Source organism: Myxine glutinosa, chromosome 1, assembly GCF_964187855.1.
Source record: "Myxine glutinosa chromosome 1, kmMyxGlut1.1, whole genome shotgun sequence".
NCBI classification, from domain to species: domain Eukaryota; kingdom Metazoa; phylum Chordata; class Myxini; order Myxiniformes; family Myxinidae; genus Myxine; species Myxine glutinosa.
The window spans coordinates 278,171,245-278,199,235 of record NC_136261.1 but is presented as its reverse complement, the minus strand read 5'-3'; the positions used below and the strand labels follow the sequence as shown (position 1 = coordinate 278,199,235).

The following is a 27,991-nucleotide window of genomic DNA, read 5'->3' as shown; positions in this document are numbered from 1 at the left end:
TCTGTCTGTCCGGGCCGTAACTTTTTTTTACCATTTATGTCATCAAATTTTCAACAAAGCTTTATTATGAGAATTTATAAATATTTTTTTTAAGACAAATCAATAATTTATTATTAAATAATAAAATAGAAAAATAATAATAATAAAATAATAAAATAATAATAAAATAAATAAAAATAATATAAATAATAAATAAATAATAATAATAATATAAAATATAACAAAAATAATTAAAATAATAAAATAATAATAATTAAATAATAGACAATAATTTAAAAACAAATAATTCAAGAAAATAATTAAAAAGAAGACATCAATAATTTGGTCAAAAGGTCAAAGGTCAAGGTTGCATAAAATCATCAATTTTCAACCAATTGACCTGAAAGTTTAAGGATTTGCATATTGCGGCACCTAATTGGTTCATCAATGAAAAGCTAGAAGCCGATTGCTTTTTTTTTTTAGATCAAAAGGTCACAGGTGAAAGGTTTCATAAAATTGTCCATTTTCATCCAATTGATATTACTAGGGCATGCCCGTACTATATATATGCCCGTACTATATATCTATCTAAAATTATATCCCCCCCCTCTATTTACATGAAATGGTTTGGTCCATTCGCAACGCCAAAGCGAACGGCGAACGGCTTGCGAGTACAGTGACAATCCCCCCCCCCCTCTATTTACATGAAATGGTTTCGTCCATTCGCAACGACCACAGAACCCCCCCCTCTATTTACATGGAATGGTTTGGTCCATTCGCAACGCCGGCACACGCGATCGTTCGCTGCTCTCTGATTGGTTGAATCGTTTTTTGGACATAGCTCGGTAAGTAATTGTCCGATTAATATGAAACCTTGAAAAGGCACATCCTCGGGTCCCCAGCAATATACCTGGCAAGTTAAAAGTATATCGGACCCGTGGTTGTCGAGAAACAGCGGTCACAGACAGACAAACGTACAAACGTACAAACGTACAGACAGAGATTACTGGAATTATAGATAGATGCATGTTGTTGAAAGGCCTTAAAATGCATGTTGTTGTGTGTGTGACCTGAGATTTTAAGAATTTGCATATTGGGTCACTGAATTGTTTCAATCAAAATCTATAAGCAGATTGTTTTTGTTGGAACAAAAGATCAAAGGTCAAGGTTGCATAAAATATCAATGTCAATGACCTAATTCGAGTGTAACATGTGTTCTGTTAAGAAAGTCAAAAGGTCAAAGGTCACAAAATCATCAATTTCCATCTGATTGAGTTGAAATTTGAGCAGGGTTTGCATTGGGTCACTGAAGCTTATTGCTTTTCAGGTCAAAAGGTCAAGGTCGCCTGAAATCGTCAAGTTTTTTTGTATTTTTGTTCGCTGTTTTTATCATGTTTAGCATACGGAAGAAGAAATCCGAATACAAAGCGAATGTGGACGGGATTTGCATTTTCAGATGCTGTCTAGTTATTATTATTATTATTATTATTATTATTATTATTATGACTCTTACTGTTCCATATTCAACTGGAAAGTTGTCTTACCTTGTATTCAATTAAGGGACACCATATATTGTAGACCTTAATTATGCGAGTTTTTTAAGCTGGTCATATTTGAAATAGGTTCCGTTTATTGCGCTTCTTTCACAAATCTATTTGCAAGTCCTGTAATGAAGCTTCGGCATAATCATTTTTATCCCAGTTGATTTTTAATTTGTCTCAAAGGAGAAATTGTTCCATCCAGAAAGGCTGGCATCAGCACATTATTCTTATCGGTATCGGAATCTCCATCTGTTTTTTAAAAATGAGAAATAGGTGGTATAGTCTAAGCTCAAGCCTTCCATGGTTTAAACACGCAACCAGTAGGCTTTTATTTTATTATTTTTTTCTGTTGGCATCTTCTTCTTTTTTCTTTTTTTTTGTATACAAGATCGAGGCTCGTGAAAGAGCGAACATTAATCACACAAAAATCAAACAGACACATAAAACATATAATAAGGGGAGCGGTAGACAAGATGGGGAGAGAGGGGGAAGCACCCAAACACAACATTTGAGAGCAGGGACATCGGGAGATCTGTGGGAGGGAGAGGGCTTGGGGGAAGGAGGCATGGGAAGGGTGGGGGGAGGTGGGAGAAGTATAAAACACATGGACACTGCAAGGACTTCCAAGAAAGAAGTCGGCATTTCAAAAAAGTGGATCTGGGGTGAATTAACGGGGGTAGAAAAGATCAAGGTTTTGGATCTTCTTTACAAGAATGATATGTATAGAGGTTTCTTTGAGCTAAGCCTTTTACTTAACACATCTTCTCTTTAGATAATAAAATATCAATACTGATGTGTTTCGTCACCTTCAGTGTGTGCACAGAGACCTGGCTGCGAGGAATGTGCTCCTGGGAAATGAGCGAATGGTCAAGATTTGTGACTTTGGACTGGCTAGGGATCTCAGCATTGACGCAAACTACATTTCCAAGGGCACTGTGAGTGTGCGATATCACCGTTGCCAGCATCAAACCCAACAGCTTGAGATGACTGGCAGATCCTGTACGGCTAACTTGGCATGCCCATGTTCTGCAGACCTTCCTCCCAGTGAAATGGATGGCACCAGAGAGCATCTTCCATAGTCTGTACACACCACAGAGTGATGTTTGGTCATATGGAGTTTTGCTTTGGGAAATTTTCACACTGGGTAAGAAATTGGAACTGGAGAATGTCTTCACTCACTTATTTTTTTAATTCATATCAGAATCAAATAATCACGACTCGTCATGGAGTAATCCTTCAGAGGCAGCATTAAAATGGTTATCCAATTATTAGCTATTTGAATGTTCACAATTTAAACAATATTGCATTATCTACGTATTTTGCAAATGCATACTAGGATTCAGTAACACATTAAGTCTGCTGGTTGCATCATTGGTGATGTAAACCCATTACAGACATACTGCACCTGTAGATTATTGAAGGAATTTGAGATACATCTATTTATTACGTATATAATTATGGTGGAATTTGATCATCACCTCCTTTTCCTTTGCAAAGTACACATTAGAACTTATACTATGTATTATTTAACGCCACACTGGCATAACAACCTTTGTGTGTATATAAAAGGAGATGTGCGTGTGTGCGTCCATGCGAGTTACAGACCCCTCTATACCTTTCAATCCCTTGATACCGCAGAAGACCCTTAAGAACATTTTGACCCTTAAGACCCCTTTAGTGATGTTTGAAGCTTTGTTTAGTATTCAACATGTCACCTCTTTCAATTACTGTTTTGTTCTGAACGAGCTGTTCGTGATAGGTACCCTTAAGTCTTAAGGTACCTTAGGGATTCAGGGTACCTTACTAGGTATCCTTAAGACCCTAAAGACCATTTAAGACCCCCAAGATCCAAAGACCCTCAAGACTCCAACGACCCCCAATAACCTTGAGACCCCCTAAAACTCCCAATCCCTTAAGACCCCTAATAACCGCAAAACCCTTAAGACTTTAAAAACCCTTAATAATCCCCAAAAACCTTACGACCCTTAAGACCTTCGATATCCCAAGACCCTTAAGTCCTCCACAACTCCCAACATCCTTAAGATCTCCAAGATTCTGAAGACCCCCAAGACCACATAAGACCTTTAATAACCCTTAATACACACAAGACCCCTTTTTGCCTTCAAGACACTTTAGACCCCTAGAACGCCAAGGTCACACAGACCCTTTAGACATTTACACCACTTAAGTCCATTGACTCTATTTATACCCCTTGGACCTTAACATGTAGACCACTAACACGTTTCAGACTTGCTAGACAGCTTGGATCCTTAGACCCTAACTTTTAGACTTTAGGATTACACCCTTAGTAGACCCTTAGACCCTAATTAGAAAGCCCCTTAGATCCTAACTACTATTGGAAAGTACCCATTATACCTTCAGACCATCTATAACTTTTTAGGCGTACACCATGCAAACATCTATAGTCTTCTTACAAAACACACTATATATTTTTCAGCAAGTAATGCACAAACTCGACCCACCCAGAGAGTGAGTACTCTGCTAGTAATCGTTAAAACTTAGGAGGCCAGCAGGAAATTTGAAACACGAGATAATTAAGCCAATCATTATATTATTTCAGAATCTTTTGCGAGGAGAAATGCAATTGATTGAACAAACATTTTGACAAGCAATGCAATTTTAAAAACCTCACATACATGTAATGTACAGGGTGTTCCAAAAAGACCTGGACAACTTTGCTTGTTAATATCTTTAGAACCACAAATGATACAACGATACCCTTTGGTTTATATGACACAGAAACTCAAAGTTTTGCGCACACCATCAATACACTTCAGTGTGATCTCCGTTTGTCACGCGCAGGACCTCAAGGTGGTACACGAGTTCTTGCCATGTTCAGCTCAGCATGTTTGCGCATGAAGCTGTGATCCGAAAACAAATATCCTACAGATTTGTCACCTTGGTGTTGCAGGCAACACATTTGACAAACTCCCACAGAAAAAATTAAAGGGGGGTTATGTCTGGTGATTGTGAGGGTCCATCTGGGCAAATCCAGTGACCTGGAAATTTTTCATCCAGGACAGTTCGAACGACTAAGGCCCAATGAGGGGGAGCTCCGTCATGTTGAAAAATGATATCGGGTTACAGGTCTTCAATCTGTGGGAAGGTGAATCCTTCCAACATGTTCATGTAAATTGTTGAGGTCAATGTATTCTCTGCAAAGAAAAACGGACCCACCAAGCGGTCATGGAGAAGGCCACACCACACATTGACCTTTGGAATGTCATGTATGTGTTCAATGACCATGTGAAATGATTCACACACTCGTTCAACGTCTGCTGCACCTGTGCTTGGTCGACCAGTACTTTTCTGTTTCTGGCAACTTCCAGTCTCCTTAAACCCCTTGTACCACTCTCTGATACTAGTCTGTGATGGCGGATTCCTTCCATACCTGATGTGTTTGTACGGGAATTACGCTGAACTTGGCGTGCTCGTCTCAATGAACCATTCAACGAACTGCGCTTTCTCCTGTGGAGTCGCCATCTTCTTTTACATTAAACCACGAGGCCTGAAAAGAAAGAAAACTTTGAGTTTCTGTATCATATAAACCGAGAACGGCACTCAGTAGAGAGCATATACCTCCGCCTGGTTGGCCATGTCACTCAATGGCGAAGAATCACTTAGAAAATTAAATAATTCTCATATCCGAATCCATTTTCAGATCTTCACCAAAATGGAATCAAATCGTCCTTGTCAGACAGCCAACCGGTCCACCAAGTTTCGTCCAAATCCGTCCACAACTTTTTGAGATATCCTGCTATGTATCGGTTTTGGCCCGATCTCCCAATGGTGAAGAATCACTTTAAAATTCTAGTAGCCGGATCCGAATCTTCACCAAAATCTAATCATTTCGTCCTTGTCATATGCGCGACATCTCCGCCAAATTTCGTCCGAATCCGTCCACAACTTTTTGAGATATTTTGTTCACAGACAAACAAACAGACACACATGGGGTGAAAACATAACCTCCATCCACCTTTGGTATCATTATCATACATTGTATCAAACATTGTATCAGACAAATTGTATTGTAACACATACATTGTATCATTTATGGTACTAAATATATTAACAACCAGTTGTCCATGTCTTTTTGGAACACCATGTGTAAGTGAAATGTCAACACCAAATCCCAATAACCATAACATGTAGAATATAAATGAAATGTAGAAATCTGATGAAATTATCATTAAATCTCATTTGAAATGTTTCTTATTGATATAAAATTAATTAAAGTCGGTCAAACAAACACACATAAGTGAGTTATGTATATTTAATGCAGTGCATATACTGTTAAGGTACATGTTTGTATTTATGCAGTACATATACTGTACTGCAGTATTTAAACATTGTGCAACTGTTTGGGATCAGTTTTTATTTAAAACATTGAATCAAAAAGGGGTAAAAACCATGTAGCTTCCCAAATAACATAGGATATTTATTTGAAGTAAACACTGTCATGTCATTAAACACTGTTTGAAGCACTGTCATGTCATTAAACACTTTTGGGGGGGAAGGGGGAAATAAAAATAATGTGGAATGTTTAAAAATCTTTCATTTTGATCGAGTGTACATTATAATTTGGGATATGCACATCATGAGCAAACCTCACAAACCCCCTCCATTTCTGTACATACCATGTATGAAACAACCTCATAAAACCCCCTCAATGTCTGTATATACCATGTATGAAACAACCTCATAAAACCCCCTCCATGTCTGTATATACCATGTATGAAACAACCTCATAAAACCCCCTCAATCTCTGTATATACCATGTATGAAACAACCTCATAAAACCCCCTCAATGTCTGTATACACCATGTATGAAATAACCTCATAAAACCCCCTCCATGTCTGTATATACCATGTATGAAACAACCTCATAAAACCCCCTCAATGTCTGTATATACCATGTATGAAACAACCTCATAAAACCCCCTCCATGTCTGTATATACCATGTATGAAATAACCTCATAAAACCCCCTCCATGTCTGTATATACCATGTATGAAACAACCTCATAAAACCCCCTCCATGTCTGTATATACCATGTATGAAACAACCTCATAAAACCCCCTCCATTTCTGTATATACCATGTATGAAACAACCTCATAAAACCCCCTCAATGTCTGTATATACCATGTATGAAACAACCTCATAAAACCCCCTCAATGTCTGTATACACCATGTATGAAACAACCTCATAAAACCCCCTCCATGTCTGTATATACCATGTATGAAATAACCTCATAAAACCCCCGCCACTTCTGTATATACCATGTATGAAATAACCTCATAAAACCCCCGCCACTTCTGTATACACCATGTATGAAACAACCTCATAAAACCCCCTCCATGTCTGTATATACCATGTATGAAATAACCTCATAAAACCCCCTCAATGTCTGTATATACCATGTATGAAACAACCTCATAAAACCCCCTCAATGTCCGTATATACCATGTATGAAACAACCTCATAAAACCCCCTCAATGTCTGTATATACCATGTATGAAATAACCTCATAAAACCCCCTCAATGTCTGTATATACCATGTATGAAATAACCTCATAAAACCCCCTCCATTTCTGTATATACCATGTATGAAACAACCTCATAAAACCCCCTCCATTTCTGTATATACCATGTATGAAATAACCTCACAAACCTCCTCCATTTCTGTATATACCATGTATGAAACAACCTCATAAAACCCCCTCAATGTCTGTATATACCATGTATGAAACAACCTCATAAAACCCCCTCCAAGTCTGTATATACCATGTATGAAATAACCTCATAAAACCCCCTCCATCTCTGTATATACCATGTATGAAATAACCTCATAAAGCCCCCTCGATTTCTGTATATACCATGTATGAAACAACCTCATAAAACCCCCTCCATTTCTGTATATACCATGTATGAAATAACCTCATAAAACCCCCTCCATTTCTGTATATACCATGTATGAAACAACCTCATAAAACCCCCTCCATGTCTGTATATACCATGTATGAAACAACCTCATAAAACCCCCTCCATTTCTGTATATACCATGTATGAAACAACCTCATAAAACCCCCTCCATTTCTGTATATACCATGTATGAAATAACCTCATAAAACCCCTCCATTTCTGTATATACCATGTATGAAACAACCTCATAAAACCCCCTCCATGTCTGTATATACCATGTATGAAATAACCTCATAAAACCCCCTCCATTTCTGTATATACCATGTATGAAACAACCTCATAAAACCCCCTCCATGTCTGTATATACCATGTATGAAACAACCTCATAAAACCCCTCCATTTCTGTATATACCATGTATGAAACAACCTCATAAAACCCCTCCATTTCTGTATATACCATGTATGAAATAACCTCATAAAACCCCCTCCATGTCTGTATATACCATGTATGAAATAACCTCATAAAACCCCCTCCATGTCTGTATATACCATGTATGAAATAACCTCATAAAACCCCCTCCATGTCTGTATATACCATGTATGAAATAACCTCATAAAACCCCCTCCATTTCTGTATATACCATGTATGAAATAACCTCATAAAACCCCCTCCATGTCTGTATATACCATGTATGAAATAACCTCACAAAACCCCCTCCATGTCTGTATGTACCATGTATGAAATAACCTCATAAAACCCCCTCCATGTCTGTATATACCATGTATGAAATAACCTCATAAAACCCCCTCCATGTCTGTATATACCATGTATGAAATAACCTCACAAAACCCCCTCCATCTCTGTATATACCATGTATGAAATAACCTCATAAAACCCCCTCCATGCCTGTATATACCATGTATGAAACAACCTCATAAAACCCCCTCCATTTCTGTATATACCATGTATGAAACAACCTCATAAAACCCCCTCCATGTCTGTATATACCATGTATGAAATAACCTCATAAAACCCCCTCCATGTCTATATATACCATGTATGAAATAACCTCATAAAACCCCCTCCATGTCTGTATATACCATGTATGAAATAACCTCACAAAACCCCCTCCATCTCTGTATATACCATGTATGAAACAACCTCACAAACCCCCTCCATCTCTGTATATACCATGTATGAAACAACCTCACAAACCCCCTCCATGTCTGTATATACCATGTATGAAATAACCTCACAAAACCCCCTCCATCTCTGTATGTACCATGTATGAAATAACCTCATAAAACCCCCTCCATGTCTGTATATACCATGTATGAAACAACCTCACAAACCCCCTCCATCTCTATATATACCATGTATGAAACAACCTCATAAACCCCCTCCATGTCTGTATATACCATGTATGAAATAACCTCACAAAACCCCCTCCATCTCTGTATGTACCATGTATGAAATAACCTCATAAAACCCCCTCCATGTCTGTATATACCATGTATGAAATAACCTCACAAAACCCCCTCCATGTCTGTATATACCATGTATGAAACAACCTCATAAAACCACCTCCATGTCTGTATATACCATGTATGAAATAACCTCATAAAACCCCCTCCATGTCTGTATATACCATGTATGAAACAACCTCATAAAACCCCTTCCATGTCTGTATATACCATGTATGAAATAACCTCACAAAACCCCCACCATGTCTGTATATACCATGTATGAAATAACCTCATAAAACCCCCTCCATGTCTGTATATACCATGTATGAAATAACCTCATAAAACCCCTCCATTTCTGTATATACCATGTATGAAATAACCTCATAAAACCCCCTCCATGTCTGTATATACCATGTATGAAATAACCTCACAAAACCCCCTCCATGTCTGTATATACCATGTATGAAACAACCTCATAAAACCCCCTCCATTTCTGTATATACCATGTATGAAATAACCTCATAAAACCCCCCCCCATGTCTGTATATACCATGTATGAAACAACCTCATAAAACCCCCTCCATCTCTGTATATACCATGTATGAAACAACCTCATAAAACCCCCTCTATGTCTGTATATACCATGTATGAAACAACCTCATAAAACCCCCTCCATGTCTGTATATACCATGTATGAAATAACCTCATAAAACTCCCTCCATGTCTGTATATACCATGTATGAAATAACCTCATAAACCCCCTCCATGTCTGTATATACCATGTATGAAATAACCTCATAAAACTCCCTCCATGTCTGTATATACCATGTATGAAATAACGTCATAAAACTCCCTCCATGTCTGTATATACCATGTATGAAATAACCTCATAAACCCCCTCAATGTCTGTATATACCACGTATGAAATAACGTCATAAAACTCCCTCCATGTCTGTATATACCATGTATGAAACAACCTCATAAAACCCCCTCAATGTCTGTATATACCATGTTTGAAATAACCTCACAAAACCCCCTCCATGTCTGTATATACCATGTATGAAATAACCTCATAAAACCCCCTCCATGTCTGTATATACCATGTATGAAATAACCTCATAAAACCCCCTCCATGTCTGTATATACCATGTATGAAATAACCTCATAAACCCCCTCAATGTCTGTATATACCATGTATGAAATAACGTCATAAAACTCCCTCCATGTCTGTATATACCATGTATGAAATAACGTCATAGAACTCCCTCCATGTCTGTATATACCATGTATGAAATAACCTCATAAACCCCCTCCATGTCTGTATATACCATGTATGAAATAACCTCATAAAACTCCCTCCATGTCTGTATATACCATGTATGAAATAACGTCATAAAACTCCCTCCATGTCTGTATATACCATGTATGAAATAACCTCATAAACCCCCTCAATGTCTGTATATACCATGTATGAAATAACCTCACAAAACCCCCTCCATGTCTGTATATACCATGTATGAAACAACCTCATAAAACCCCCTCAATGTCTCTATATACCATGTATGAAATAACCTCACAAAACCCCCTCCATGTCTGTATATACCATGTATGAAATAACCTCATAAAACTCCCTCCATGTCTGTATATACCATGTATGAAATAACCTCATAAAACTCCCTCCATGTCTGTATATACCATGTATGAAATAACCTCATAAACCCCCTCAATGTCTGTATATACCATGTATGAAATAACGTCATAAAACTCCCTCCATGTCTGTATATACCATGTATGAAATAACGTCATAGAACTCCCTCCATGTCTGTATATACCATGTATGAAATAACCTCATAAACCCCCTCAATGTCTGTATATACCATGTATGAAATAACGTCATAAACCCCCTCCATGTCTGTATATACCATGTATGAAATAACGTCATAAAACTCCCTCCATGTCTGTATATACCATGTATGAAATAACCTCATAAACCCCCTCAATGTCTGTATATACCATGTATGAAATAACCTCATAAAACCCCCTCCATTTCTGTATATACCATGTATGAAACAACCTCATAAAACCCCCTCCATTTCTGTATATACCATGTGTGAAACAACCTCATAAAACCCCCTCCATGTCTGTATATACCATGTATGAAATAACCTCATAAAACCCCCTCCATTTCTGTATATACCATGTATGAAACAACCTCATAAAACCCCCTCCATCTCTGTATATACCATGTATGAAATAACCTCATAAAACCCCCTCCATGTCTGTATATACCATGTATGAAACAACCTCATAAAACCCCCTCCATGTCTGTATATACCATGTATGAAACAACCTCATAAAACCCCCTCCATGTCTGTATGTACCATGTATGAAATAACCTCATAAAATCCCCTCCATGTCTGTATATACCATGTATGAAACAACCTAATAAAACCCCCTCCATGTCTGTATATACCATGTATGAAACAACCTCATAAAACCCCCTCCATCTCTGTACATACCATGTATGAAATAACCTCACAAAACCCCCTCCATTTCTGTGTATACCATGTATGAAATAACCTCATAAAACCCCCTCCATGTCTGTATATGCCATGTATGAAACAACCTCATAAAACCCCCTCCATCTCTGTATATACCATGTATGAAATAACCTCATAAAACCCCCTCCATGTCTGTATATACCATGTATGAAACAACCTCACAAACCCCCTCCATCTCTGTATATACCATGTATGAAATAACCTCATAAAACCCCCTCCATGTCTGTATATACCATGTATGAAACAACCTCATAAAACCCCCTCCATTTCTGTATATACCATGTATGAAATAACCTCATAAAACCCCCTCCATGTCTATATATACCATGTATGAAATAACCTCATAAAACCCCCTCCATTTCTGTATATACCATGTATGAAATAACCTCATAAAACCCCCTCCATGTCTGTATATACCATGTATGAAACAACCTCACAAACCCTCTCCATTTCTGTATATACCATGTATGAAATAACCTCATAAAACCCCCTCCATGTCTGTATATACCATGTATGAAACAACCTCATAAAACCCCCTCCATTTCTGTATATACCATGTATGAAATAACCTCATAAAACCCCCTCCATGTCTATATATACCATGTATGAAATAACCTCATAAAACCCCCTCCATGTCTGTATATACCATGTATGAAATAACCTCACAAAACCCCCTCCATGTCTATATATACCATGTATGAAATAACCTCATAAAACCCCCTCCATGTCTGTATATACCATGTATGAAATAACCTCATAAAACCCCCTCCATGTCTATATATACCATGTATGAAATAACCTCATAAAACCCCCTCCATGTCTGTATATACCATGTATGAAATAACCTCACAAAACCCCCTCCATCTCTGTATATACCATGTATGAAACAACCTCACAAACCCCCTCCATCTCTGTATATACCATGTATGAAACAACCTCACAAACCCCCTCCATGTCTGTATATACCATGTATGAAATAACCTCACAAAACCCCCTCCATCTCTGTATGTACCATGTATGAAACAACCTCATAAAACCCCCTCCATGTCTGTATATACCATGTATGAAACAACCTCACAAACCCCCTCCATCTCTGTATATACCATGTATGAAACAACCTCACAAACCCCCTCCATGTCTGTATATACCATGTATGAAATAACCTCACAAAACCCCCTCCATCTCTGTATGTACCATGTATGAAATAACCTCATAAAACCCCCTCCATGTCTGTATATACCATGTATGAAATAACCTCATAAAACCCCCTCCATGTCTGTATATACCATGTATGAAATAACCTCACAAAACCCCCTCCATGTCTGTATATACCATGTATGAAACAACCTCATAAAACCCCCTCCATGTCTGTATATACCATGTATGAAATAACCTCATAAAACCCCCTCCATGTCTGTGTATACCATGTATGAAATAACCTCATAAAACCCCTCCATTTCTGTATATACCATGTATGAAATAACCTCATAAAACCCCCTCCATTTCTGTATATACCATGTATGAAACAACCTCATAAAACCCCCTCCATGTCTGTGTATACCATGTATGAAATAACCTCACAAAACCCCCTCCATGTCTGTATATACCATGTATGAAATAACCTCATAAAACCCCTCCATTTCTGTATATACCATGTATGAAATAACCTCACAAAACCCCCTCCATTTCTGTATATACCATGTATGAAATAACCTCACAAAACCCCCTCCATGTCTGTGTATACCATGTATGAAATAACCTCATAAAACCCCCTCCATGTCTGTATATACCATGTATGAAACAACCTCATAAAACCCCCTCCATGTCTGTATATACCATGTATGAAATAACCTCACAAAACCCCCTCCATGTCTGTGTATACCATGTATGAAATAACCTCATAAAACCCCTCCATTTCTGTATATACCATGTATGAAATAACCTCACAAAACCCCCTCCATTTCTGTATATACCATGTATGAAATAACCTCACAAAACCCCCTCCATGTCTGTATATACCATGTATGAAACAACCTCATAAAACCCCCTCCATGTCTGCATATACCATGTATGAAATAACCTCACAAAACCCCCTCCATTTCTGTATATACCATGTATGAAATAACCTCATAAAACCCCCTCCATGTCTGTATATACCATGTATGAAACAACCTCATAAAACCCCCTCCATGTCTGTATATACCATGTATGAAATAACCTCATAAAACCCCCTCCATGTCTGTATATACCATGTATGAAATAACCTCATAAAACCCCCTCCATGTCTGTATATACCATGTATGAAATAACCTCATAAAACCCCCTCCATGTCTGTATATACCATGTATGAAATAACCTCATAAAACTCCCTCCATGTCTGTGTATACCATGTATGAAATAACCTCATAAAACCCCCTCCATGTCTGTACATACCATGTATGAAATAACCTCATAAAACTCCCTCCATGTCTGTATATACCATGTATGAAATAACCTCATAAACCCCCTCAATGTCTGTATATACCATGTATGAAATAACCTCATAAAACCCCCTCCATGTCTGTATATACCATGTATGAAATAACCTCATAAAACTCCCTCCATGTCTGTATATACCATGTATGAAACAACCTCATAAAACCCCCTCAATGTCTGTATATACCATGTATGAAATAACCTCATAAAACTCCCTCCATGTCTGTATATACCATGTATGAAATAACCTCATAAACCCCCTCAATGTCTGTATATACCATGTATGAAATAACGTCATAAAACTCCCTTCATGTCTGTATATACCATGTATGAAACAACCTCATAAAACCCCCTCAATGTCTGTATATACCATGTATGAAATAACGTCATAAAACTCCCTTCATGTCTGTATATACCATGTATGAAACAACCTCATAAAACCCCCTCAATGTCTGTATATACCATGTATGAAATAACCTCATAAAACCCCCTCCATTTCTGTATATACCATGTATGAAATAACGTCATAAAACTCCCTCCATGTCTGTATATACCATGTATGAAACAACCTCATAAAACCCCCTCAATGTCTGTATATACCATGTCTGAAATAACCTCATAAAACCCCCTCCATGTCTGTATATACCATGTACGAAATAACGTCATAAAACTCCCTCCATGTCTGTATATACCATGTATGAAACAACCTCATAAAACCCCCTCAATGTCTGTATATACCATGTATGAAATAACGTCATAAAACTCCCTCCATGTCTGTATATACCATGTATGAAACAACCTCATAAAACCCCATCAATGTCTGTATATACCATGTATGAAATAACGTCATAAAACTCCCTCCATGTCTGTATATACCATGTATGAAACAACCTCATAAAACCCCCTCAATGTCTGTATATACCATGTATGAAATAACCTCACAAAACCCCCTCCATGTCTGTATATACCACGTATGAAATAACCTCACAAACCCCCTCCATTTCTGTATATACCACGTATGAAATAACCTCTAAAACCACCTCCATGTCTGTATATACCACGTATGAAATAACCTCATAAAACCCCCTCCATTTCTGTATATACCATGTATGAAATAACCTCATAAAACCCCCTCCATTTCTGTATGCACCATGTATGAGCAAACCTCACAAACACCCTCCATCTCTGTATATACCACGTATGAAATAACCTCACAAACCCCCTCCATTTCTGTATATACCACGTATGAAATAACCTCTAAAACCACCTCCATGTCTGTATATACCACGTATGAAATAACCTCATAAAACCCCCTCCATGTCTGTATGCACCATGTATGAAACAACCTCATAAAACTCCCTCCATGTCTGTATATACCATGTATGAAATAACCTCACAAAACCCCCTCCATGTCTGTATATACCATGTATGAAACAACCTCATAAACCCCCTCCATTTCTGTATATACCATGTATGAAATAACCTCATAAAACCCCCTCCATTTCTGTATGCACCATGTATGAAACAACCTCATAAAACTCCCTCCATGTCTGTATATACCATGTATGAAATAACCTCACAAAACCCCCTCCATGTCTGTATATACCATGTATGAAACAACCTCATAAACCCCCTCCATTTCTGTATATACCATGTATGAAATAACCTCATAAAACCCCCTCCATGTCTGTATGCACCATGTATGAAACAACCTCATAAAACTCCCTCCATGTCTGTATATACCATGTATGAAATAACCTCACAAAACCCCCTCCATGTCTGTATATACCATGTATGAAACAACCTCATAAACCCCCTCCATTTCTGTATATACCATGTATGAAATAACCTCATAAAACCCCCTCCATTTCTGTATGCACCATGTATGAAACAACCTCATAAAACTCCCTCCATGTCTGTATATACCATGTATGAAATAACCTCACAAAACCCCCTCCATGTCTGTATATACCATGTATGAAACAACCTCATAAACCCCCTCCATTTCTGTATATACCATGTATGAAATAACCTCATAAAACCCCCTCCATGTCTGTATGCACCATGTATGAAACAACCTCATAAAACCCCCTCCATGTCTGTATGCACCATGTATGAAACAACCTCATAAAACTCCCTCCATGTCTGTATATACCATGTATGAAACAACCTCATAAACCCCCTCCATTTCTGTATATACCATGTATGAAATAACCTCATAAAACCCCCTCCATTTCTGTATGCACCATGTATGAAACAACCTCATAAAACCCCCTCCATTTCTGTATATACCATGTATGAAATAACCTCACAAAACCCCCTCCATGTCTGTATATACCATGTATGAAATAACCTCATAAAACACCCTCCATCTCTGTATGCACCACGTACACACCAGATTGAACCGCCTGACTACTACTCTTTAACCTTACATAATTAATTTGGTTCAGGTACTGGCACACAATGGTCTTTTCCTGTCAAAATGTAATGCTTTAAATTACATGATTCATGTCCACATGCAAACACGAGTGGTTCCACTTAGTTCCACCCACATGCAAACACGAGCAGTTCCGCTTTCAGAACATCATGGCTTGGGAATGATAATCTGGCAAAATTCCCTGTTCAATAGGTCATCAGTAGACCACTTAGCCTGATGGTCTTCGGTCCCTTCTGGTTCTATAACTACTCGATGCACCTTGTAGATCCAGGAATGGTGCAAGCTAAGATAACAACAACCCTATAGGTTAACTCAACAATATGCAACATTCATTATTTTCTGACATCAATCAATCAAAATGGTTTATTGAAAGCATGTCTGGCAGCTGAATGGCTGAATTACACATGCATTCATATTCATAATTTGCAACTTTCACAAAGCAATTCTTTGAATATTTCAGAATAATTGAGCTGAATCTGTTCCTGCAGGTGGAAGCCCATATCCAGGGATGACCGTCGATTCAAATTTCTACACTCGTCTAAGAGAAGGTTACCGCATGGAACAACCGGAACTTTCATCAGACAACATGTAATCACATATCTGTTTCCGATATTCTTAGTTGCATGTTGATAGTTGTGGCTGAGATGTGTTTTGTGCAAATTACAGGGCCACATGGACTGGATTGCCGATAATCCAGTGAAACACCTGACGCATGATGCTTGAACAATGTAATGTCTGTTACAAAGATGCGGACACGCAGAGAGGATCAAGCACCATCTTTTATTCTAGGCAACACAGGCCTCACTCGGCCCCGCTCACAGCGGCTTCACTCATCCGTACACGGAACTACAAATAACAACTGAATATTCATTGCCAAAGGTTGTTGTTTACCTACTTGGTGGGTGACATTTTATCGCTCAACGATTGCCCTGTTGTTTGTTCCATTTGGGGCCAAAAGCAGTTGCTGCAAACACTTAAATTGTGGAGGCTGCTCAACAGTGAAATAGTACTTAAGTATATTGTCCTGCAGAATTACCCACAATACCTTGCATACATTAGTTACCTACTCAAACATTGTTTTCTTATACCTGGAGCCTTTCACATTTTAAAACATTAATACTAAAATGTGCCCTTTCGCAAAATATAGTCGCCTATTTTAAATGTTTATATTGTGGCGGACACAAAAGCCCACTGGCGTGGTGACATCATTCCACGCACCAAGTGGGCGGTGGCCACGCCCGAGGGGTAGGCGTGGCCTCATGATATACACCGGGCGACCAGCCCGGAGCAGTTCAGTGTTACAGTGTAGTCTTACAATAAAGACGTTTATATGTTACCGCTTGTCCGCTTCCTCCTTGCTCACAAGCAGCGCGCGTAACGCCACGCTTTACTGGTGACCCTCGACGTTGGATCTGCCGGAGCGATCCTTCCACACGCGACGCCATCGCCATGGCCGACTTCGTCAAACTTCCGGAATTTTGGGAGGCTCAGGCCGAAGTCTGGTTCGTCCAGGCCGAAGCCCAATTTCAGCTTCGGCACCTCACCGGCGATGACACGCGCTATTGCCACGTCGTCGCCTCCCTCGGGCCCGGCACGGCCGCTCGAGTTGTGTCCGTCCTTCGCCACCCACCGAAAGGCCACAAGTACGAGGCACTCAAGCGGCTACTCCTAGCCACGTTCAGCCTCACGGACGACGCACGGGCCGACCGCCTCCTGGATCTCCCCGAGCTCGGTGAGACGCGCCCGTCGGTCCGAATGGACCATATGCTGTCACTGTTGGGCGACGAAGCCCCCGGTTCGCTATTCCGGGCGCTTTTCCGTCGCCAACTTCCAGCGCAGGTTCGCCTCGCGTTGGCCGGGACCGGGCTAACGGAACCCCGAGCATTGGCGGCCGAGGCGGACAAGTACTTCGCCGCTTCGGACACGCGGGCGAGCGTCGGCGTGGCCGTCACGGCCTTCGACGCTGATGTTCAGCAGCATGTTCCACAGCATCATCTTCTACAGCACGCTGATGTTCAGCAGCACGCTGATGTTCAGCAGCACGCTGATGTTCAGCAGCACGCTGATGTTCAGCAGCATGCTGATACGCACCTCGTGAACGCCGCCACGCCCCGCCCACCGCCGCAGCGAAAACCGCCACCGCGGGGAAACCCGTCGACTCCACCGGCCTGGCGGAGCCAGCCGCGCTCCTCCAGCTCCACCACCTGGTGCTGGTTCCACGCCAAGTTCGGACACGAAGCTCGGCGGTGTCATCCGCCGTGCTCCTTCAACGGGTCGGGAAACGCCCGGGCCGGCGCTCAATAGTGGCGATGAGCGCCGGCCGTTCGAGCAGCCTGCTGTTCATAACGGACACCTTCTCCGGGCGCCGTTACCTGTGCGACACGGGAGCGCAGGCGAGTGTCATTCCCGCCGGCACGTCAGACAAGCACGCCGCGGGTGGGGGCCCCGCGCTGCTTGCCGCGAACGGGACGCCCATCCGTACGTACGGAAAACGCTGCCTCTCTCTGCGGTTTGGAGGGCAGGTTTTCCGATGGACGTTCGTCACCACCGACGTGCCCATGGCACTGCTTGGCGCGGACTTCCTGTGCGCTAATGGGCTCCTGGTCGACGTCAAGCGCAGACGGCTTGTCCAGGCCGAGACGTTCAGCTCGCTCGCTTGTGCGTTGCCCAGCTCAACGAGCGGCTTGCCAAGCGGCTTGCCGAACGATTCAGTTCCGGCCACGTTGGTCTGTACGCTTCCGGCAGCGGACACATTCACCCGCCTCCTCGCCGGCTTCCCGGCCCTCACGCGGCCCACCTTCTCGGCGGGGGCCATCAAGCACGGGGTGGCCCATCACATCCCCACCGTCGGGCCACCGGTCTACGCCCGGGCACGCCGCCTCGAGCCGACGAAGCTGGCGGTGGCAAAAGCGGCGTTCGCTACCCTGGAGCGACTCGGCATCGTTCGGCGCTCAGAGAGCGCTTGGGCGTCGCCGCTGCACATCGTGCCGAAGCCCGGCGGGGGATGGCGACCGTGCGGGGACTATCGCCGTCTCAATGACGCCACGACTCCCGACCGCTACCCCGTCCCCCACATTCAGGACTTTTCCGCCCGTTTGGCGGGCAGGTCCTTCTTCTCGAAGGTGGACCTCATACGCGGCTACCATCAGGTCCCCGTCAGGCCGGAGGACGTCCCGAAGACGGCGGTCATCACGCCATTCGGACTCTTTGAGTTCCTGCGCATGCCCTTCGGTCTGAAGAATGCGGCTCAGGCGTTCCAGCGACTGATGGACAGCGTCCTGCGCGACTTGGATTTTGTCTACGTCTACCTGGACGATATCCTCGTCGCCAGCGCGTCCCGCGAAGAGCACCTACGCCACCTCCGCACGCTCTTCGAATGCCTGGGCCAGCATGGCCTGATCGTGAACCCCGCAAAGTGCCGGTTCGGCGCCGCCACAATCGATTTTCTGGGGCACCGTGTCACCAGGCACGGAGCCGTCCCCCTGCCGGCCAAGGTGGAGGCGGTGAAGGGGTTTCCGCGCCCCCGCACGATCAGAGGGCTGCAGGAGTTCCTGGGCATGGTGAACTTTTACCATCGGTTCCTGCCCCGTATCGCCCAGCTCCTGCGCCCCCTGCACGAAGCTCTCCGAGGTAAGCCGGGCAAAGGCGACGTTACCTGGACCGAGCAGATGGATACGGCGTTCACGGGCGCGAAGCTCGCCTTGACTAACACCACCATGCTCGCGTCCCCCGGCGCCCAATGCACCGATCGCCCTCACCACCGATGCCTCGGACTACGCGGTGGGCGCGGTGCACGAGCAATGGGTGCGTGGAGCTTGGCAACCGCTGGCGTTCTTTAGCCGGCAGCTTCGCCCGCCCGAACGCCGTTACAGTACCTTCGACCGCGAGTTGCTCGGACTTCACTTGGCGGTCAGGCACTTCCGCCATCTGCTCGAGGGCCGGGCGTTCACTGCCTTCGTCGACCACAAGCCGCTGATCTTCGCGATGGGCAAGGTCACCGAGTCGTGGTCGGCCCGGCAGCAGCGTCACCTCTCGGCCGTGTCCGAGTACACGACGGACATCCAGCACATCGCGGGGAAGGACAACCCGGTGGCGGATTGCCTTTCCCGGGCCGTCGCCCACGCAGTCCACCTCGGCATCGACTATGCCCGGATGGCAGCGGACCAGGCCGCTGACCCCGACGTCCAGGCCTTGCGGACCGCCGTCACGGGCCTCCGCGTCACCGAGGTGCCGTTCGACGGCGCGGGCGCGGCCCTCTTGTGCGACGTCTCCCTCGGGCGTCCTCGCCCCATTGTGCCCGCGGGCTGGCAGCGCCAGGTGTTTGACGCCATCCACGGCCTGTCCCACCCGGGCGCGAGGGCCTCCCAAAGGCTGATCGCCGACAAGTTCGTCTGGCATGGCCTCCGGAAGGCCGTCCGCGGCTGGGCCAGGACGTGCCTCGCGTGCCAGCGCGCCAAGGTGCACCGGCACACCCAGGCCCCGTTGGCCCCGTTCACGGTGCCGGAACGCCGGTTTGACCACGTCCACGTGGACCTGGTGGGACCTCTGCCCCCCTCGCGGGGTTTCACCTACGTCCTCACCATGGTGGACCGCACCACCCGGTGGCCGGAGGCCGTGCCCTTGGCGTCGACAACGGCGGCCGATGTCGCGCAGGCTTTCATCGCCACCTGGGTCGCCCGGTTCGGCGCCCCCTCAGACATCTCATCCGACCGCGGCCCCCAGTTCACCTCGGAGCTCTGGGGGGCGGTTGCGCAGGGGCTCGGGGTCCGGCTGCACCGAACCACGGCCTACCACCCCCAGGCTAACGGCCTGTGTGAGCGATTTCACCGCTCATTGAAGGCCGCGCTCCGGGCCACCCTCCGCGACGGCGGCTGGGTCGACAGGCTCCCCTGGGTCCTGCTGGGCCTCCGGACGGCGCCCAAGGAGGACCTGCGCGCATCCGCGGCGGAGTTGGTCTTCGGGCAACCGCTGCGGGTGCCGGGCGAGTTCCTCCCCGACTCCACGGCACCATGGTCCGTGGCACAGCAGCGCTCCGCTCTGCAAGAGACCGCCCAGAGGTTCGCCCCGGTGCCAACGGCATGCCACGGGCACCCACCGACGCACGTCGCCCCGGAGCTTCGCACGGCGGAGTACGTCTTCGTCCGCCACGATGCCCATCGGACACCACTGTGGCCCCCGTACGACGGGCCTTTCCGCGTGCTGGAGACCGGGGCGAAGCACTTCACCCTGGACATCGGCGGTACTCCTGACCGCATTTCGGTAGACCACCTCAAGCCGGCCCACCTCGATGTGGACCATCCACCGCCAGTGGCCCGACCCCCACGTCGGGGCCGCCCTCCTGCGGGCGGACCCCGGCACCGCCCAGCCCCGCCGCCACGCCGCCCCCCGGTCCTGCACCCATCCCAGGGGCAGCCAGGGGCATCCCACCTGGCATCCCTGCACCCCGGACGCCGCCGATCGCCAGGGGGCGCTTCGGCCGGGTCATTCGTCTGCCCCGCAAACTGGCCCTCCAGGTGCGCGGGAATTCTGGGGGGGCGCGTGTGGCGGACACAAAAGCCCACTGGCGTGGTGACATCATTCCACGCACCAAGTGGGCGGTGGCCACGCCCGAGGGGTAGGCGTGGCCTCATGATATACACCGGGCGACCAGCCCGGAGCAGTTCAGTGTTACAGTGTAGTCTTACAATAAAGACGTTTATATGTTACTGCTTGTCCGCTTCCTCCTTGCTCACAAGCAGCGCGCGTAACGCCGCGCTTTAATATGGAACAAACAACTCAGGTGGTGATGGACTTGAGAGGACACAAACACAGTGCCTTCAGAAAGTATTCACACCCCTTGATTTTTTTTTCACATTTTGTTGTGCTTCAACCTGAATTTAGAATGGATTAAATTGAGATTTTTTTTATCACTGACCTAAAAATAATACCCCATAATACCCCATAATACAAAGTGAAAATTTTTACACAATCATTAAAAATGAAAACCTGACATATCTTGAGTTAATGAGTATTCAAACCCTTTGCTATGACACTCCAAATTGAGCTCAGGTGCATCCAATTTCGTATCATCATTGAGATGTCTCCACAACTTGATGGGAGTCCACCTGTGGCCAATTCAATTGATTAGTCATTATTCAGAAAGAAACACACATTTCTATACAAGGTCCCACAGTTGACAGTGAATGTCAGAGCAGAAACTCCACCATGAAGTCAAAAGAACTGGCTGTAGAACTCGGAGATAGAATTGTGAGGAGGCATAGATCTTGGCAAGGGTATAAAACAATTTCTAGTGTTGAAATTCCCAAGACCACAGTGAGCTCCATCATTAGGAAATGGAAAGAATATGGAACTACCGAGACCATTCCTAGAGCTGGCTGTTCGACAAAACTGAGCAACTGGGCAAGAAGGACCTTGGTCAGGGAGGCAAGGAAGAACCCAATAAGCACTCTGACAGGACTGCAGAGTTCCTTAGCTGAGATGGGAGAACCTGCCGGAAGGACAACACAACAGTCTCTGCAGCAATTCACAAATGTAGATTTTATGGGAGAGTGGCCAGGCAGAAGCCACTGCTGAGAAAAAGTCACATGTCAGCATGCCTTGAGTTTGTAAAAAGGCACGTGAAAGACTCAAAGCATGAGGCACATATTCTGTGGTCTGATGAGACAATAATTGAACTCTTTGGCCTGAATGAAAAGCACTACGTCTGGCGGAAACCAAGCACAGCTCATCACCCGTCTAACACCACCCCTACCATGAAGCATGGTTGCGGCAGCATCATGCTATGGGGATGCTTTTCAGCGATCGGGACTGGGAGACTTGCAAGGATAGAGGGAAAAATTAATGGAGCAAAATACAAGCAAATCCTTGAGGAGAACTTTAAACTTAAAGACCTTAGATTGCAGCGAAGACTTATGTTCCAACGGGACAATGACCCCAAGAATACAACCAAAGCAGCACTGGAATGGCTTCAGAACAAGAACATGAAAGTCCTTGAGTGGCCCAGCCAAAGCCCAGACTTGAATCCCATTGAGAATCTGTGGAAAGACTTGACGATTCCTGTTCACCGAAGCTCCGCATCCAACTTGATAGAGCTTGAGCAAATATGCAAGAAAAAATGGAAGTAACGCCGTAAATCCAGATGTGTAAAGCTGATACAGACAAACCCAAGAAGACACGAAGCTGTAATCGCTGCCAAAGGCGCTTCTACGTAGTATTGACTCAGAAGGTTGAATACTCGTGTAAATTAGATATATTTGTATTTGATATTCAATAAGTTTGTAAAAATGTTGAAAAACATGTTTTCACTTTGTCATTATGGGGTATTTTGTGAAAATCTGTGACAAAAAAACTCAATTTAATCCATTTTAAATTCAGGCTGTAACATAACAAACTGTGAAAATGTCAAGGGATATGAATACTTTCTGAAGGCACTGACTGGACCGTACTCTTTATAGAACGTTGGTGCTGCCAAAACTGTTTATTGGCAAAAAAAACTGCACGGGGTAGTTTGCCATTGCCTTTCCAGCAGTCAGTCAGGGCAGGAATATGGAATTTGTTCAGGTGCCGTCAATAGCTCACCTACTTTTCGCGAAAGACACCGTGGGATCTTTAACATCCACCAACTAATTCCGGCAGACGGGACGCCCCGTTAAACGCCCATCTGAGAGGATGACACATACACACACATTGATTGAATCTGTTAATTTTGTTTTATCTGTGAAAACGTCCTGTGGTGGCAGTACAGCTGAGAGGCTGCTCAGTGGACCAAAAGCAGACCTCGGTCTGTTTTAAACTGAAGGGTCTTCGATTGTGTACTGTTGTTTTTAATCTTCTCTGTGTCGTGCATTGTTTGCATGCAATGATATCGTTGATGAACGAGCAATTGAAGAGGTGAATCAATAGGTTTGAATATTGTTCATAAATCATATCATTTTTCAAAAGTTTTCTCTGACAAGTTATTTCTCCACCAATTGCAAATTGCTTTGTTTTTCACAGATACAGATTGATGGAAAACTGCTGGAACAGCAATGCAGACAAGAGACCAACATTCACAGAATTAGCTGAAAAGATTGGTCAAACCCTCCCACAACGCTTGCTGCAGGTAAACTTTCCAAGCCAATGACAAAACCCGACGACATTTTATTATTCATTTTCATGAGTGCAAAACCCCAATGATCAAAATCCCACTTTATCTCTGTCCAGGCACATGCACTTTCTTGCTCAGAGTTTGGGTCTGCTCCTCCCACGTTGGTATCCCATCACGTGACTGCCCCTTACCACCTCGACACACCACACGCACACAACGAAGTGGCGGATCAAACGAGTGAAGCTTGTCCAGGCAGTACAACAGAGTTGGTCTACATCACTCCCCTCCACTCACAGGAGGAAACTGGGTAAGACAGCATCTGGTCATCTACATATTACGTATGGGCACGAGAAATTTCCATGTGTTTCCGGTTTTTGACGTTTCCTGAAAGTTTTGCGTAATTTCTGACATTTGCGTCTTTGTGAAGGAGAAATTTTGTCTCGGGGAATATTCAACTATTAACTAAATGTAAATAATGCCACCAAAGGCTTCATTACATCCCAAGGCTTAAGGCAATCATCCCAAGGCGTAATTTCTGCCAAACTGAGGGCACAAGCTTACTGTCTTACCTTTGTTAGGTGATCACTGATTGGCTAAAAGGAAATAATTCAGCCTATCAGTGAGCTCTTTTCTGTTTTCTTGTTGCCATGGTGTCAATGGAGGTCAAACGTGAGTGGGAGGAGAATATAAAGGAAATGGGTACCTCACACATTATAAAGGGAAAAGGAGGAGGAGAAGAAGAAGGACAAAGGCGTCAAAATACACGAAAAAATCCAGTGGAACTGGAAATGGCCGGGTGGGGCGTTTTGTGCGGAGGCATGTATGGAACACCCCTGATGCTGGGAGGGGAGTATGTTATGTGAGACACATTCAAGTTTAGAAGTGGTGGAGAAACCGTGCATCTCTGATCACTCAAGACACCGAAACATAAGCATAGAGGTAAAAAAAACCAAACGAACATCTTCTCAACACTAACTAGAACTGCAGCACTCGGTACAGAGCATACCTCCGCCAGGAAGAACACTTGAGGTGTTGTATCCCACTGATACGCCAAATCTGCATCTGGACCTTAACTAAACTTTAATCGGCTTGTTCTTGTCACTTACCCAACTCATCCACCAAGTTTTGTCATAATCAGGCCACAACTTGTTTTGAAATATTGTGCCATATCGTTTTTGGCCCCATCACTCAGTGGTGAAGAATCACGTAAAAAAATTCTCTGATCCATATCCGGATTCGAATCGTCACCAAAATTGAATCAACTCTTCCTTGTCACACAACTAACCTATCTAGGAAGTTTCGTCCGAATCCGTCCACAACTTCTTGAGATATCTTGTTCACAGACAGACAGACAGACAGGGGTGAAAACATAACCTCCATCCACCTTTGGTGGCGGAGGTAATAATGAGATTACCTATACGGTACAGCTAAAATATTCCCATCTAATAAGGCCTCATGGTAATAGGGGAACAACCCCTCTTAGAATATCCCCTTCTATACAGTAAAAAGAGCATATTTCCATGGTAGGAACTTTTTGTGGAATTCCATTCCCAGTCCCTTTTTGTTGATGACGTTTTCATACGTGTATCATGTCGGGCATGCATATATGTCCCTTCTATTCAAATTATTATGACTGTATAATCAAACTGAGGCACTGTCATGTCTGTGGGCAAAATGATGAAATTAGAAACATGTTTTTGTGTCGGGACTTTTCCATCTTTGAGGTTGTTTCAATGATTCGTCTTCATTTTTTTTCTCCGACAGCTCTTTCATTTCTCCATGTTACATCGACCTCAAAGTTCACACCGATGTGTAATACAAGAACGTCATGTCACTGTAATGTTTCATGAAACAAATTAGTTGTTCAGTTCTGCAGCTCTCCAGACTCTTCCAGACAAGGACACCTTCCAAGTGCATTAATTTTTTTAACCTGTGCTTCCTAGAGATATATGGTAAAGAATGTTAACAACTGTAAATATTTATACAGTATATACCTCAACAATTGTATTTTATAATATAAATAATGCTTTTCCCAGCATTGGCATTGTTTATTGTCTTTCATGTTGTAAAGGGAATTACCCAGAGTTAAGTTTTCAAAACTCAATCCACTCTTTACTTCATTGCATATTGATAACAATTGCGTCTCAACAACTGCTGCACACCTGTATAAAACACCTGATGCTTCAGTGTGAAGGAAAAATACACATCCACGTTGGGAAGGTAGAATTCCATGTGTGTTGCTATAAATAAATAAAAATTCTTCGAATAAGCCAATTCTGTTACAAAATGGTACGCGAAAGCTTGTATTTTTAGTATAAAAGGTTTATTTAACTGACTGCTTAATTTAAACAGCATTTGCATTCCATGTATTTCCAAGGACAAGAAACCGTTATTTTGACAACCGATTGTCCAAAGAAGAACGTTTTTATTTGAAATATCAGTTTATACTTCATGTCAGCACAAACCAAAAGCCGTCACCACACTCCATTATGTTATTAACCAACTATTTACCAAATCAGCATAATTATTGTATTTCTATGAACAAAGTTTAACAAGAGGGAGAATTGCTTTGCCATACATGCCCCCTACCGATCCCAATATTTTTCATAGTAAAGCCACAACTTCATGGATAATTGGTGAAACGGCCCAAAACTCAAACTTGTTCTGTAACTTATTATGATAAAGACATGTGTCAAGTTTCAGATGAATATGTTGAAAGGTGTGGGGAAAAGGTCCAGAGAACCACAGGTGGGATGGACGGACGGACGGACAGATGGAGAGCAAATCAATATAGTCCGCGACACATTTTATATAATACTAGCAGAAGTACCCGGCATTGCCGGGCGGGGGAGGGGAGGGGGGAGGGGGGGGGGAGGGGAACGGGGGGAGGGGAGAAGAGGGGGAGGGGGGAGAGGGGAGGAAGAGGGGGGGATGGGGAGGGTGAGGGATGGGAACGGGGGGGAGGGGGAGAGGGGAGAAGAGGGGGGGATGGGAGGGGGTGGGAGGGGGGAGGGGGGAGAGGGGGGGGGAAGAAGGGGGTGGGGGAGGGGGGAGGGGGAGGGGGAGGGGAGAAGGGGAGGGTGGAGGAGGACGGGAGGGGGAGGGTGAGGATGGGAGGGGGGAGGCGGAGGGGGTGGGAGGGGGAGGGGAGGGAGGGGAAGGGCGGAGGGGGAGGGGGAGGGGGGAGGGACCCGGCAGAAGTACCCGGCATTGCCGGGCGGGGGAGGGGAGGGGAACGGGGGGGAGGGGAACGGGGGGGGAAGAAAAGAGGGGGGCAGGGGAGAAGAGGGGGGGGAGAAGGGTGGGGGAGGGGAGGGGGAAAAGGGAGGGGAGGGGAGAAGGGGAGGTGGGTAGGGTGGAGGGGGTAGGGTGGGGGGAGGGGGGAGAGGGAAAAGGAGGGGGAGGGGGAGGGGGAGGGGGAAAAGGGAGGGGGAGGGGGGAAAGGGAGGGGGGAGGGGAGGGGGAGGGGGGGAGGGTGAGGGGAGAAGGGGAGGGTGGAG

The 27,991-nt window shown here is 44.1% G+C and overlaps 1 protein-coding gene across 1 annotated transcript in view; it reads left to right on the top strand.

The window, feature by feature from the left end:
• Positions 1-26,765, top strand: part of LOC137437759 (platelet-derived growth factor receptor alpha-like) — a 70,828-nt gene extending 44,063 nt beyond the window's left edge. Inside the window, exons 10-15 of the mRNA XM_078771098.1 lie at positions 2,333-2,455; positions 2,553-2,664; positions 16,894-16,993; positions 24,401-24,506; positions 24,608-24,798; positions 26,256-26,765. Coding sequence (XP_078627224.1) covers positions 2,333-2,455; positions 2,553-2,664; positions 16,894-16,993; positions 24,401-24,506; positions 24,608-24,798; positions 26,256-26,307 — 684 coding nt within the window. The 3' untranslated portion in view covers positions 26,308-26,765. The remainder of the gene's footprint in view (positions 1-2,332; positions 2,456-2,552; positions 2,665-16,893; positions 16,994-24,400; positions 24,507-24,607; positions 24,799-26,255) is intronic.
• The last annotated feature ends 1,226 nt before the right edge of the window (positions 26,766-27,991 follow it).